Source organism: Cadophora gregata (genome assembly GCF_030347475.1).
Source record: "Cadophora gregata isolate MNR1 chromosome Unknown scaffold_8, whole genome shotgun sequence".
NCBI lineage: Eukaryota > Fungi > Ascomycota > Leotiomycetes > Helotiales > Ploettnerulaceae > Cadophora > Cadophora gregata.
The window spans coordinates 375,947-390,053 of NW_026695931.1; the positions used below are offsets into that span (position 1 = coordinate 375,947).

Here is a 14,107-nt window from a genome sequence, read left to right on the forward strand (position 1 = left end):
GTGCAAATTAGTCACGTTACCAAGTGCATCTGGTGGCGGGACTTGGAGATTTCAAGCCGTCATTCGAGTGACACAGCACACACAACAATGAAACTTCCGCTAATTATGAAAACTACGCTCTTGAAAGAGATTCTATCTAATCTATTCTTTTCTACGATCTTTATTTGACAAATCCCGCGCCTCATATGTCATACCTTGCGACTTGCTCAAACAAATTCCTTGTATCATAGTATTTCATATGTCGTGAATGCTACTTCTCTTGTTGCGTGAGTACCTGGAGATTGTCCCGCCACAATACGATGAACTGAATAATGTGTACTCGTCAGGTGTGAACAATCTTGTGTAGCATGGCTTCGTTGCACAACTGCTCAGGCTGTCATCGTTGTTATCTCTGGCATCTCAAAGTTACGTGCTTGAAGCAGGGCTTTAATGCATGAATAGAACAAATTAAGTTTCAGGGAATTGCTATATATACGGACCGAATCTCTGTCAAGATACTGACTTCAGTATTTTGTAGCTACAGCAATGCTCCCTTGTCGCTCAACTAGCGCGGCGTGTTTTGCACTGCGAGGCTTGATCGACACAGGAAATGGAGCGAAACGGTGCTCAAGCCAATTCGTATGGAGGGTATCGACGGGTTGCCCCTGGGAGAAATTAGAAGCTGACATCATTATGAAGTTTAGCATCCTTACCTCGATTTGTTCAAAGTCAAAACAATACAGAAGCCGAGCAAATGCAATCCACACATTCGACTGTCCCACATTGTACCCCGAACAAACTCTCCGACCTATTATCTTTATTAGACATTCAAGTCTCATACTTTCAAAACGATATAGCAGACTCACCGGGTCCAAACCCCCAATGCCCCTTCAAAACATTATCCAAATCATCATTCAAGAACCTCTCCGGCCAAAACCTATTCGGATCCTCATACTCATCCGGATTCAACGACACCGCCAAATTATTCCACGTGAACAGCGTCCCAGCAGGGAACTTATACCCCTCATACTCATCATCCTGGATCAACATATGCGGAACACCAATTTCAGCGAATGGCCGCCATCTGAATCCTTCCTTTACGACGGCAGTGATGTATTTCAGGTTTGGCCTGTCGCTGAACTCGGGTAAACGTTCCGCGTTTGATCCACAGACTTCGTCGAGGGCGTCTCGTGCGGTTTTCACCCACCGCTTGTCTGTTATGGCTGCTGATATCAAGATGCTGAGGGCCATTCGTGAAGTGTCACTCCCTGCTTCTAACAGCGAGCCTAGTGCGAACAGGGTTTGCGCTTCCCCCAACTTCTCGGTTTCGGGATTCGCGAGAAACTGGACAGCGAAACAGTCTTTCGCAGTTCCAGCTTCGATCTTTTGCTTTAGTTCTGCGACTTCTCTTCGGTAGACTCTGCTCGTTGTCAGTTTGGGCCAGTGACGAGAAATTTCTGAGCGACTTACTTCAAGCATTTCTGGTATGCTCGTTCCCCTCTAGGTCGCCACCATTGTAATTTCTTTGGCAGGTTCTCTAGCATTGGCAGTACATCAGCGATACTGGCTCCTGGCTGCATGGCCATGATGATCTCGTTTGAAGTATCGAGCAGCTCTTTAATTTTCGGATTCGAGGACTCCATTCTTTTTCCAAACACGACACTCATGATGACTGAATTGGCGAATCGTTGGTTGCCTTCATACCACTTATCAGCGTTGTGAAGGTAATCATAGATGAGATGTTTGGATTCAAGATCTTGGAATGGGGCGAATGTTTGCGTGTTCGTTTTGTTGAGAATGGAGTGCATCACTTTGCGGAGGGCGCGCCATCTGTCGCTGTATGGCATCAACAAGACCCGATTACCACCTGACATAATTTTGGATGTCATAGGGAGGTTGGCTCGTGAAGAGTAGATCGCCGAGCGTTTCTCCATGAGATCGTTGATGACTCGGCTCGAGTTCAGGAAGACCCAAGTGTTGACACCAATCTTGCAGGTAAACCTTTGGGCCTCTCAGCATTCTCTTTCTCTTCGACTTTCCGGATGATCATCAGGTACTTACATCTCGCCATACTTCTCAGCTTGCTCTTTCGCCCATAGTCCCTGCTGATTCGGTGGCAACTGGAAAGTGTTTCCCACGATCGGACTTCCAGGCACCCTCGGTGGGAGTTTGTATTTTTTGCTAGCAACATGACTTGCGATTATCTTCTGCAGAACACCGAGAGCCAGAATACCGATGAAAACTGTCGGCAACAGATTGAAGCTTTCGAAAAGTACCATCGCAATCTAGACGTTACTCTCCAAGCTTCGGGATCAGATCAAGCAGTTTCGGAAAAGATCAGGTGACGAACGCGCTCAAGCAGGGACGCTTCTTAAGGTCCTCTTCGGTCGTGCATCTATTTCTAACGGAAGTTTCTCTTCTCCAACCCTTATTATTATTACCCAGGTCCAACTTTGAGCCCTCCACTCCAAAAAGAATCTCAATTGTAAGTGGGGTAAGAAACACTTGTGCCGCGTACTGATGTCGCACTATCAAAGTAGCCAAGAAATGAAAATACGACGCAGCCACTCAGTGACTACCTCGAGATGCATGGTTCTTTGCCTATCAGTTGCTAATGAAGTATCCAAGATTGGATGCTTGTAGTTCCCTTCACCAGGGGGTATTACTGGTGTGGGGCTCGGCTCCCCCGCACTTTTTACCCCAGATCCCCTAATTTGGGCAAAGTTAGAAGGGACAGGGTGACTTGAGCAACTACAATGCTTGACTTACCCCAACTACCCCGCTGGAGTTGGGTGAGGGGTTGAGATGGCCCAACTGAAATTTGTATGAATGCCTTCAAATTTATCACAGGATCAATCAACAAACGGCAAGTTTCAAGTGACTATCGACACAATCACGATGTTCTCTCGTCTTCTGAGTTTGCTGAAGCTTCCAAGTTTGCCAATCTGGCAATGGCTGCTGGGGATTCTCCTCATTCTTCCAATATCACTCCTCATATTCTTCTACCTCTGGACCACACCCACAATCCTAGCCGATTCACGACGAAAAAAGCTGCCCCCAGGCCCGCGCGGCCTCCCTTTCGTAGGCAACATCCTCGACCTAATCGACAACGAGAGCGTCCCGCGCAAAGCCGTAGACTGGACCAAGAAATACGGACATGTCTTCTACACGAAAGTCGGCGGCTCAGATTGGATCTGGCTCTCCTCGCCCAAAGCCGTGAAGGATCTGATGGACAAGAAATCCGCGATTTATTCGTCGAGACCGCCTGCGCCACTTGCGCAGGATGTTGCGTCTGGGGGTCGCAGACAGCTGTTTATGGCATATGGGCCGCGGTATCGTGTTGTGAGGAAGATTGCACATTCGCTTCTGAATATCACGATGTCAACAAACTACCAGCCCGTGCAGGATCTTGAGTCTAAACAACTGCTTTACGATCTTCTGCATGATCCTGTTCATTTTTACGATCATAATAGACGGTACTCGGCTAGTGTTATTATCTCCATCACATATGGCCATCGAATTGCAAGCTGGGATAGTCCTCTCGCGAAGAAAATCTACGCCGTGGTGAACAACCTGCAGAATTTCTCCAGCCCCGGAATGTGGATGGTTGACAGTTTCCCCTCCGTACAAAACCTACCGCAGATATTCTTCGGGAATTGGAGAGATTTTGGTCGGAAGTGTTTTGAGCACGACTCGCCTATTTATCTTGGTCTGTGGGGCGATCTGAAAAAGGAGATTGAGGAGGGGAAGGCTGCGCAGTGTTTCTGTAAGGATTTCTATGAGAGCGATCCTGAGAAGTTAGGACTGGATACTTTGCAGGCTGCGTATCAGTGTGGTGGATTGGTTGAGGCGGGATCGGAGACAACGTCGGCGTTCTTGAATACATTTTTGTTGTTTGCGACGGAGAATCCTGAGGTGGTGAGGAAGGCTCAAGAGGAGCTGGATAGGGTTGTTGGGGGAGATAGATATCCTACATGGGAGGATGAGCAGAACTTGCCATATATTAGGGCTTGTATTAAGGAGTTGTTGAGGATGAGACCTCCGAACAAGGTGGGAATTCATCACGCCACGACCGAGGACGACTGGTATGAGGGCATGTTCATTCCGAAGAACTCCGTTGTTATTCTCAATTGGTGGTAAGTCAACCATACCCTTCCCATAGACCAGGATCTGACATGCGCAGGGCAATCAACTACGACCCCGAGAGATGGGAGTCGCCTTACGAGTACAAGCCCGAACGCTTCTTCGGTTACGACCTACCAGCAGCAGCATACATCAACTCTGCCGACCCATACGAGCGAGATCATGTTTCGTACGGTGCTGGGCGAAGAGTGTGTCCAGGCGTACATATCGCAGAGAAATCTTTATTCCTGAACATCAGCAGGATTATGTGGGGGTTCAACGTCTCGAAGAAGAAGGTGGATGGCAAGGAGGTCGACCCCTTGAACGCGATGGTGCCGGGCTGGATGTGTATTCCTCAGCCGTTTGAGTGTGATATCACTGTTCGGTCGGAGAAGCATGCGAAGTTGATTGAGAGTATCTGGGCTAAAGCTTCGAAGGACATTAAGCTGGATGACAAGGTGTGATGCATGATTAGTAGATTGGTTGTAGATATTCGCAATGCATGAAAGAACTTGTGAACTGCAGAAGATAGTTCCCTTATCGTGAACAATCTATTTTTGTACATCATCATTGACAGCACAAAGCCAATGATACGATTTAAATGATTCAAAGAATATCGAACCTAAAAGTAAAGATAGCTTCATCAACTTGAGTATGCAGAGATCCTCATCTACCGAACCCGACCAAGCCAGTCACAACATGCTCGTAGATTACAGCATATCTTCCACATATAAACGTAAGCTGACAGTATTATCTAATGCAGCCCTACATACTCCCAATCTTGCCTTATGTTCAATCTCAAACCCCAAAATATGAATCTAGCACCTGCACTTCCTAATCCTAGGTACATGTGGGGCTCTCCAGCACACCTCTTCACCCCCGCATCCAGCCTCTTCCCGTCCACCAATACCCTTTCTCCAATCGCCCTACCCAGGTGCCTCGCTTCCCCAACTTTCAATCAAAACAAGGGGAATGGGAATTCCCGTCCTTGGCCAATAGTTGGGGTAAAGCAACGCTACGCTCTGCAACGCTGTAGATGCATTGAGGCCCGATGCGACATCAGGATAAGGCACATCCAGGATGGTAAACATGCAGCATCGGACATGTACCTTGTCCTGGATATCAGGGGTTTACCCCACAAATGAGAGAGAGACAGACATTGGACTTTCACGTATAAGATACATGAAGGGGGCGAGATCGACAGAGATGGAACGCCAGTAAGAATTCGCATCTGCAATTGCATCTCTCACCTCCGTCCTTCTCTTCATCATATTGAACTTCCAACTCTTCTCTCCACATCACATCAACGCATCTCTCTCTACAGAAGGAAACCGCTCACAATGGGCACCGGCTTCATACTCGAAGATAACCACCTCCCTCGCGTACCAGGGACCATCATTCTCGAGGAAGAACAAGCGCACTCTGAGAATGTGACTGGAAATCTCAAGCATGGCACTGGCAAGCATTCTCATGTCGTGCTCACGCCCCAGCCTTCAGATGACCCGAATGATCCTCTCAACGTAAGTCGTCAAATGCATCGTTGGAGAGAACTACCTCATTGACTTCAAAAACAGTGGTCCACAGCCCGCAAACTGTCAATCATGCTGATAACCGGCTTCGGCACCATTCTCTACGGATCAACATTTGGTCCTCTCTTGAACGCCTCCCTGATCGTGATCTCGGTCGATCTCAACGTCACCATAACAGATATCACACTTCTCTCCGGCTATCAAATCCTTGTCGTTGGCTGCACTGCTCCCTTCGTCTCAGCACTATCCCGCAAATTTGGGAAACGAGGACTCTTCGTACTATCCTCCATCTCCGCAGTAATCGGCAACATCATCGGCTCCACGTCAAAAGATTACAACCAATTGCTCGCCGCACGAATCATCCAAGGCCTCAGCGTCAGCACCTACGAATCCCTCCTACTTGTCGTAATCGGTGATCTCTTCTTCGTGCACCAGCGCGGAATCTACATGTCCATCGTCTCCTTCCTCCTCGCCGCAATATCCAACCTCGCATCCGTAGTCTGCGGACCCATCACCACAAACCTCGGCTGGAAATACCTGTTCCACATCTTCGTCGCGATATCAGCCGGTCAGACCATCTTGCAGATTCTGTTCGTGCCGGAGACGACGTATATCCGTTCGAGGAAGTATGAGATCGATGAGTTGGCGACAGGGTATGAAGAGGGTGAGTTGGAGAAAGGACCGAGTCCGAGGGCGCAGGAGTTGGAGAATAGTGTTACGAGACAATCGATCATACCGCCGAAGAAGACGTTCTTGCAGAATATGAGGCTGTTTAATGGGACGTACTCGGATGAGAATTTCCTGCAGCTCGTCATTGCGCCGTTTGCGGTGTGTTCGAATCTCTCAGTGCTGTATATCGTTATCGTGCAGGGCTGGTTCGTGTGTCTGTTTGTGGCCATCGCTTTTGTCATTGCGCAAATCTTTGGACTGCCGCCGTATCTGCTTACGCCGAGTGGGATTGGGTACTTGTCCTTGGGGCCGTTTGTTGGTGGTGTGATTGCACTGCTACTTTTTGGTGCCATCACCGATCCGCTCATCATGTTCATGACACGCCGGAACAAAGGCGTCTACGAGCCGGAATACAGATTGCTCATTGGAGTTCTTGGACTCACGAGCGGTGCTGGACTGTTTGGGTACGGCTATGTCACGCAGAATGCAGGCAGTCCATATGTTGCCGCGACACTTCACGGCATCGTGCTGTTCGGAGTCATGGCTGAGCTGGTCTCTACGTCTGCTTACGCTCTGGACGCATACCGCGATATGAGCAATGAGATCTTCATCATGGGCATGCTTGTCAAGAACTTCTTGCTATACGCATTCACGTACTTCATCAACGATTGGCTTGCCCGCTCTGGGCCACAGGAGGTCTTCTTTATCTTTGGAGGTACAGGATTTGGTATCATGGCTGGAATGCCCCTCATGTATGTTTTTGGGAAGAAGTACAGGAGCTTTTGGCACAGACATAATTTGTTAGAGAAGTGGGGAATCAGGACTCATGCTGAGTAGGCGACGACGAGCACTTGTTCGCCCTTTCTCTTTCAGTGGTGGACATCGAAATGTAAATACTTGAATTTCAAAAATTATCCAACCTACTTTTGATATTGCTGCTTTGCAAGTGCGTAACTTTACATGAATATGAAAATCGGGCTCGGAAGTATGGCGCCGAAGAGCCCTCGTTTCCCCGCGCTTCGCGTGCAGCAACCCCTGAACATGAATATGCACAAGTAGATACAATATGACCAAGGCCTTGCGAGATATCGCCCACCGTAAGCTCAGATAGGCTAAAGAAACTAAGGGAGTGTGTGCCCTGACCCCACATGAGGTTGTATGGGGTAAGTTCTTTCAATTTTCAACCTGGAGTGTTTGAGCTAGGCAGTCCAGATTGGACCCCACCTCCACACCTGGTTGTAGAAACCCCGCATTTGGAGCTTGACAGCTCTCCACCAGCTCTAGCTCATGAGGTAGCTGGAGCCTTGGGGAGGAGTTGGGGTACCCAAAGATCTGAGATTCCTCGAGTGTGGAGTGCAGCAAAATTATCTTGCGACATAAGATAAGACAGAACTCTATCATTGTGTACACTCAATCGAATAAACATCGCTTAATTGTGAGAATAACAATAATGTCCAACGAGAAAAAGATAAAGAAGGTGTGTAAAGAATGAGACCCAGTCTGAGAGCCTTCCCACTGAAATACCAATGAAAAGGTCATCGTAGTCGGTGCGGGTCCGTCAGGCCTCCTCCTCGCAATTCTCCTTGCGAAGCAGGGCATTGAAGTCGTCATACTCGATGGCGCCGCGGATCTGGACAAGAACCCTAGAGCAGCACATTATGCCCCGTCAGCTATCCGAGAAATGAAGCGCGCAGGCGTCCTCGAAGAGCTCCAGAAACAAGGCTTCGTTCCCGACTCTGTTTGCTGGCGAAACCCAGATGGCTCGCTCATTGCTGGTATCAGGACAGATGTGCATCATCCCGAGGCCATGGTGGTGTTGCCGCTGGATAGATTGGTGGTCCTGCTGTATAACCACTTTGTAGCGCTGCCTGGCACGGAAGTGAAGTGGAACCATAAGGTTGTGGGAATCGAGCATGGAGAGAAGGAAGCGAAGGTCAAGGTCGAGACCAAGGAGGGAGAAAAGACCTTTGCTGCAGATTATGTGATTGGGGCCGATGGCGCGAACAGCCAGATTCGGAGGTCATTATTTGGCGATAACGCATTTCCGGGCGAGACTTTGCAATATCAGATTATTGCTACCAATGTAAGTTCTATGTTAAGATCCAGGGCGTTATTCAGATTCCAGAACAAAGAGTACTGACCTGGGAATCTGTAGGTATACTACGACTTCCACCAGTTTGGGTATTGGGATTCAAACTTCATCATTCACCCCAAGGACTGGTTTATGGCAGCACGCATCACTACGGACGGGCTCTGGCGCGTAACGTATGGTGATACGTGGGGTCTGACAAACGAGGAATATCTCAAGAGGCTACCACAAAGATTCGAGGAGCTTCTGCCGGGGAAGCCGAAGCCGGGAGACTACAAGCTTTACAGCGCGAGCCCGTACAAGTTGCACCAGCGCTGCGCCGAAAGCTTCAGAGTTGGGCGGTTTCTTCTGATAGCAGACGCTGCACACCTATGCAACCCATTGTAAGTTCCACGAAACAATGTAGCAGGATAGACGACTGACGAAGCTTGAAGCGGAGGTTTTGGTCTAACAGGTGGCTTTGCCGATGTTACCAGTCTGTATGACTGTCTAATGGCCATCCAGAACGGCCTCACAGACGAATCTATCCTTGACAAATATAGCGAGGTTAGAAGAAAGAAATGGCATGAGCTTGTTGATCCGATTTCAAGAGCGAACTTTCGACGAGTTTGGACCGAAGACGCAAGCGCTGAAAGGAACGAGTTCTTTGCGATGTGCAAGAAAATGGAAACAGACGAGGCAATGCGAAAACAAGGGCAGGAGGTGAGTGTCCACATCTTCACCACCCGGCGACTAGAATTAACTGATGGCAGTTAACCCATATATTGAACGAGGACTTCACGCCGTATTTCTCAAAGCCGATAGCAACATGAAGCGGGATAGCAAACAACAGGTAGCTCATGTCATCGAGGCTGAGTAAGAGGCACTTGCCATGAGCACGGGCGTAGGGATCTGGTCAATAAAGTGCAACGCTGTAGATAATGTAGATATAGCCACCCAAATTTAAGAACTCCTATGCAGGACTCCAACACTAAATGCACATCTATGCCCTTGTCCCAGACAACGCCAACTCCCCATAAGTATGCACCCGCCTTAAGATAACTCCCCAATGCTGAAAACCTTTGTCCGGTGAGTGTGAGACGGCTCGGTCAGATGTTGGAGTAATTTGAGGGCAGACGAGCCGTGATCTGGCTTTTCCAGAGTAGAATCGACAGTACTCCGAGGCTCGCCTTTCTCTTCTAGGATTAGTTCTTCGTCTCCAGTCTGATCGTCGTTATGTTCATATGTATCGTCAATAACGTCTGCTTCGCAGTCTTGGTCTTCATATTCGTCCTCTTCTTGCTCACCACCTTCCTCTTCGTCCTCCTCATCGCCCTCATCGTCTTCAACACCATCAAAAATCTTGTATACTATCGGCAAGCCTTCCATTTCTATAGGGTCGCATTCCTGGTGGAGTTCCAGGAGCTTCTCGTACAGCCCTTCTTGTTTATACCACTTTCTCTCTTCTTTGGTCATGCCTCTGGCTAGTTCCTGCATACTGTCTGCGAATTGTCCCAGCATGTATCCGTCTTTCATTAGCTCATGTCGGATTTGTGGTTCGTCGCATAGCATAATACTCTTGCATATCTTTCGGAGTGCCTACCAATTGGGTGTCAGCGTCGTATTTTGGAGCCGATATTCAAGGAGCTGAACGAGCCCCCTGCTGAACCAACAAAAGCAATTTACCTACCTCGAGGGCATTCCGTCTCGTCTCCCAGCGCACATCAGCTCCAGCGGCGTCAACGATAGCATCTCGACTCTCATCCAATACCTGGCAGATATCGCCCATCATCTCAAATTGCTTCCCGCAAGAGAGTCGCTTGTACTTCTTATTCATGGTGTACCAGCAATCCCTGCTGTAATTATCGAAGTTGACAGGCGGTCTTGCTGCTTCTTCAGCAACGCGTGCATCGTGCGCAGACGTCACAAAAGACGAAAGAGACGGGTTGGCGCTGCATATCTGGTATAGCAGGCTCTGGATTGTGGTATGAGGGAGCGAAAGAATCTGATTCCATAGCGAAGGTTCGATGTTTGCTCGTGGCCGTTTGAAGGCTTGGCTGGGCTCGGAAAAGATGGAAGATGACCCCAAGTGCTCGGAGAAACTCTCGTAACTCCGTTTGGAGTTATTGAGAGCCATTGCTAGAATGTATGCCGATCTCTGCTGAAGTGAGAGGATATCGCGATTCTCCAGATGTTGACGCGCCAAGCCTGCACGCGAAGTTGACCCGTGCACGTGACCAATGGAGATGAATCGTGGGTGTGCCGGCGACTTCTCTTCTTCTTCTCTCTCCTCCGCCCTATACCTCCACGACACCGGCGATACATCTTCCCATTCATCATCGCATCTTCCGTATCTCAACCCGCCATATCTGTAATTCTGTAGTGATTTGGACCTTGCCAGCATCGTATGGATGGGTGCACGACGTCAGCCTGCTCGATGCATGCATGCACCTCCGAATCGAGAGCATGAACGTCAACCCCAGATATCTGCCGCCCCCATTTCTCTATATAAGCTCTTTCAGATGTTTTGCCGAGCATTGCAGTACCATGGTCTCGGTGTCTTTTTAAGCCTCATTCAGCTGTCGCGTGCCCTTCCCTGTTCAGCGCCGATGAGAATCCTTCGCGTATGTGGACGGCACTGCAGCTGACCTGTCAGACACAAACACCGAAATTCTATATATGCGCCGATGTACAATGACGCCGGCCTGCATATCATCAAGGATGTGATTCTGATATAGCTGAGCGAATGCGGCATCCTCTTCTGCGAGATATCGAGGAGATCGAGATCGTCAAGTCCGAAGAAGAGCTACGCTCAATGCGAAATGCTAGAAAGGCTAAACGCGACATCACTCAACTTTTCAAAGACTGATACATTGTTTAAAGATGTCATGGAAAGATTTAACCTCTCGGTGGAACCGGCATTGATCAGCAGCACGGCATTCAGCTCAGCTCTCATTAAGCCGTCTCGATCATTAATTGAAGTCGCTGCAGACTTGGCGAACAAATCGACTCAACACTGCGCTGCAGACTTTACGCCCTCTCCACCGGCGGTGAGCATTCTTGAGCTGAGAACATTGCCAAGAACTGTGGCTGCTGGTGGAACGAGAAGTGGATGTTCTTTAGCTGACAGAAGAAGCCACTACGAGCAAGCCAGATAACTCCATCGGATCGGGATCAAACCATGAACTTAATATGAGTGATCCATCCATCGGATGCTCTGCCGACTCTAGGAGTTTGCTCCCGTGGAGACCGAATCGGTTCTATTTCAAGATGTGCTCGTCCGAAGGGTCACATGTTTGAGCTCGCCTCTCATTGCTCCTGCTACAATCGTAGTAAAGCTGCGAGCGGAGATAAACTGAATTCCCTTTAACCGTTGAGTTGTCATCTGCTCCTGAACTTATTTTGGGCATCAAAACTCCGACCGCTTTCATCCTATGTCCCCGATGTCTTGTTTCTTATTGACTGACGATATTGCCTTCTCCAGCATTGGCTCTTGGAAGCATGCAAAAGTTTCCTTGCAGAGGTTTGTTGCTCTGCTGTTTTTGTATTGAGGTCCAAGTTTACTTTCATCTTCGATTTTTCAGTAGTACACTCGCTGTATTTTGCGGCCTACTCCTCTAGTCTCTCTTCGCCTCTAGCTCTTGCTTTCTAGTTCTCCAGGCTTATCTAGCGCATCCAACTCATGAGGTGGAACCAGCCCTTCCACCTCCACTGCAACCTCGCTTCCTGGTGCTTCGTGAATCTCTTGCAAGGCACACACCTCTGCCGAGAATGCTGGTGGAATTGAAACCGTGTCGGGGCTACCACTCCAGGGCTCTCTCTTGGCCTGGTCACAAGCCAGCTCTGCTTTCTGATATTGCACTCCGTCGGTGGATTTCCCTGGCACTACTCCTTCAACTCTTTTCCGTTGCCGCTGTATACACCAGCGAACCAAAATAGCCAAGAAGCCGAGTCCGACCACGGCACTGATCACAATTCCAATAATAGTCCCGAGAGCAAGTCCAGTAGACCTGCCATCTTGATTCAACTCTGAAGATCTGATCTCGACGATGGTTTGCTTCACTCGAGTATCCCACGTGCACTGAGAAACAGAGAAGTTCTTGCGCTCATAATCTGCGATCACATATGCCTCTTGGAAGAAAACTCTACCAAGAGTGTACTGCGTTGAGTTCGCTGCTCGTCTTAACGGAAAATATCGGGTTGGGCTCGAAGTGAGCGGCCAGGATGCTGTGAGAGCAAATGCTGCATACGGAAAACTGATATTCACTGTTGTGGATGATTCGAGGCTGCCAAGTGTGAATGTAATGCTTGGGTTCTGAGCTTGAAGTAGTGCATGTTGTGTGTCATTGATCAGGTAGAGCTGAGATGTCTCGTTCCAAAGTATGCCAAATGTGTTCTCAAAGGTTGTGCATGCTGACGTGGGGAGGTAGATGTACGGTATTGTGGAGTCTAGAAAGGATGCAATTGGGGACGCCAGGAGATGGGTTTCCCCGGTTGTGATACTCTGTATCTGGACTGTGAGATCTCTCGCATCTTGAGACGAGAATGGAATTGACAAGTTACCAGACTCGAACCTCGAAGTGTCGTAGCCACCAAGCGTCAAGCTTCCCAACATACCATTAAGCCCTAATCCTTGTAAGTCGATATTCCCAAATGTGGTGGTAACATACTGTATTGATTACCAGAAGTATATGCCCAGCTCAGACTTGGAATTAGCTTTTGGCTTCGAAGGTTTTCCATGTAACTTGGAATGGGATCATTGTATTCCGTGAAGTTACTTGGTCTTGGAGTCAAGCCAAATACTCCCATAAAGAAAGACTTCGCCGCGATCCCGCCTACAGTCTGATTCCTCAGAGTCGGACCTCCAGTTCCTGGAAATCCAAGCGTGACGTTATCGAACCCAAATCTCCCGTTACCTTCATATCCAAGGTTTGATTCCAACCCCAGTTTGTAGTAACTACCATCTGGACTCGCTAAGTTTTGGTTATAGGTCGACGACGCACTGAAGTTGAAGAGGTCCCCTCGCAGTTTCTTGCAAGTCAAAACATCGCCAGAACCACACCCTTCTTCGGCGACTGCCCAGGTCTGCGTGCTTGCAGTCGATACTAACACTTTGACTGTTTGAGGTGGCGTACCAATCTGGGTGACGAAGGACGACCAAGGGCCGTCATTTCCATCCCTATATCGCCCTCAGGTCGCGAAATATGTTTTGAGAGACGAAGACTTACCAATCTTGGGATGGGACGACAACAATCGGAGCTGGCGACTTTGGCATCTCAGCAACCGCGAATCGCGCCACAAACGACCATGTGACTTGGTTTATCAGAACCAGCAAGTACTTAACACATGAGCACTTCTGTGGGCGGCTGAACTTCCTATGCCCAGCTATAAAACAGGGAATTATAGTCATTCACTCATGATCCGAAGCGAAATCAATGCCAGCCACCATCTGTCGTAGTTTCAAGTCATGACGACGTTCCCAGGCTGGGAAGGACATGTTGTTGTTCCGAAGTCCTAGCTGGCCATGCCAGAGCAGTTACACATGGTTCCAGATTGAGATTGAGCTTGGCGCATTTCGTCTCACAAGATTCCTTCGAGGCGACTCAAGTCTTTCAAAAGTACCGCGGCCACCTGCATCATACCCGGGCTCTGTTTTCAGCCCAGGTGCGCTTCTATGACCTGGTTGCACAGGTGTCGCTTCGACTGCAACATTAATCTGAGGGCGCAGCTTCCAGAACTT

At 48.8% G+C, this 14,107-nt stretch overlaps 6 protein-coding genes across 7 annotated transcripts; 3 read left to right on the plus strand and 3 right to left on the minus strand.

Moving 5' to 3' along the window:
* Positions 1–100: 100 nt before the first annotated feature.
* Positions 101–2,632, minus strand: ONS95_013668 (uncharacterized protein). Of its 2 annotated transcripts, XM_058507308.1 has the most exons (5): positions 2,041–2,632; positions 1,450–1,980; positions 846–1,399; positions 693–787; positions 101–644 (listed from the first exon to the last, which is right to left on the minus strand). In XM_058507308.1, exons 1-5 carry the CDS (start codon positions 2,256–2,258, stop codon positions 504–506), a joined length of 1,539 nt encoding a protein of 512 aa, XP_058356477.1. In that variant the 5' UTR covers positions 2,259–2,632; the 3' UTR covers positions 101–503. The 2 variants fall into 2 exon arrangements, with proteins under 2 accessions (XP_058356477.1, XP_058356478.1); XM_058507309.1 differs by having other exon boundaries at positions 624–1,399.
* A 99-nt stretch (positions 2,633–2,731) lies between these two features.
* ONS95_013669 (uncharacterized protein) lies at positions 2,732–4,687 on the plus strand. The gene has a single exon (XM_058507310.1). The coding sequence runs from the start codon at positions 2,809–2,811 to the stop codon at positions 4,117–4,119; it is 1,311 nt and encodes a 436-aa protein (XP_058356479.1). The 5' UTR covers positions 2,732–2,808; the 3' UTR covers positions 4,120–4,687.
* Positions 4,688–4,742: 55 nt separating this feature from the next.
* Positions 4,743–7,256, plus strand: ONS95_013670 (uncharacterized protein). The gene has a single exon (XM_058507311.1). The coding sequence runs from the start codon at positions 5,703–5,705 to the stop codon at positions 7,134–7,136; it is 1,434 nt and encodes a 477-aa protein (XP_058356480.1). The 5' UTR covers positions 4,743–5,702; the 3' UTR covers positions 7,137–7,256.
* Positions 7,257–9,362, plus strand: ONS95_013671 (uncharacterized protein). The gene is made up of 4 exons (XM_058507312.1): positions 7,257–7,776; positions 7,834–8,382; positions 8,455–8,771; positions 8,823–9,362. Exons 1-4 carry the CDS (start codon positions 7,750–7,752, stop codon positions 9,142–9,144), a joined length of 1,215 nt encoding a protein of 404 aa, XP_058356481.1. The 5' UTR covers positions 7,257–7,749; the 3' UTR covers positions 9,145–9,362.
* Positions 9,363–9,420: 58 nt separating this feature from the next.
* ONS95_013672 (uncharacterized protein) lies at positions 9,421–10,771 on the minus strand (the record flags this gene model as incomplete). The annotated part of the gene is made up of 2 exons (XM_058507313.1): positions 9,421–9,966; positions 10,058–10,771. 2 exons carry the CDS (start codon positions 10,769–10,771, stop codon positions 9,421–9,423), a joined length of 1,260 nt encoding a protein of 419 aa, XP_058356482.1.
* Positions 10,772–12,001: 1,230 nt separating this feature from the next.
* Positions 12,002–13,642, minus strand: ONS95_013673 (uncharacterized protein; the record flags this gene model as incomplete). Its single annotated transcript, XM_058507314.1, has 3 exons — positions 12,002–12,993; positions 13,038–13,546; positions 13,596–13,642. The coding sequence occupies 3 exons, from the start codon at positions 13,640–13,642 to the stop codon at positions 12,002–12,004; spliced, it is 1,548 nt and encodes a 515-aa protein (XP_058356483.1).
* Between the last annotated feature and the right edge of the window lie 465 nt (positions 13,643–14,107).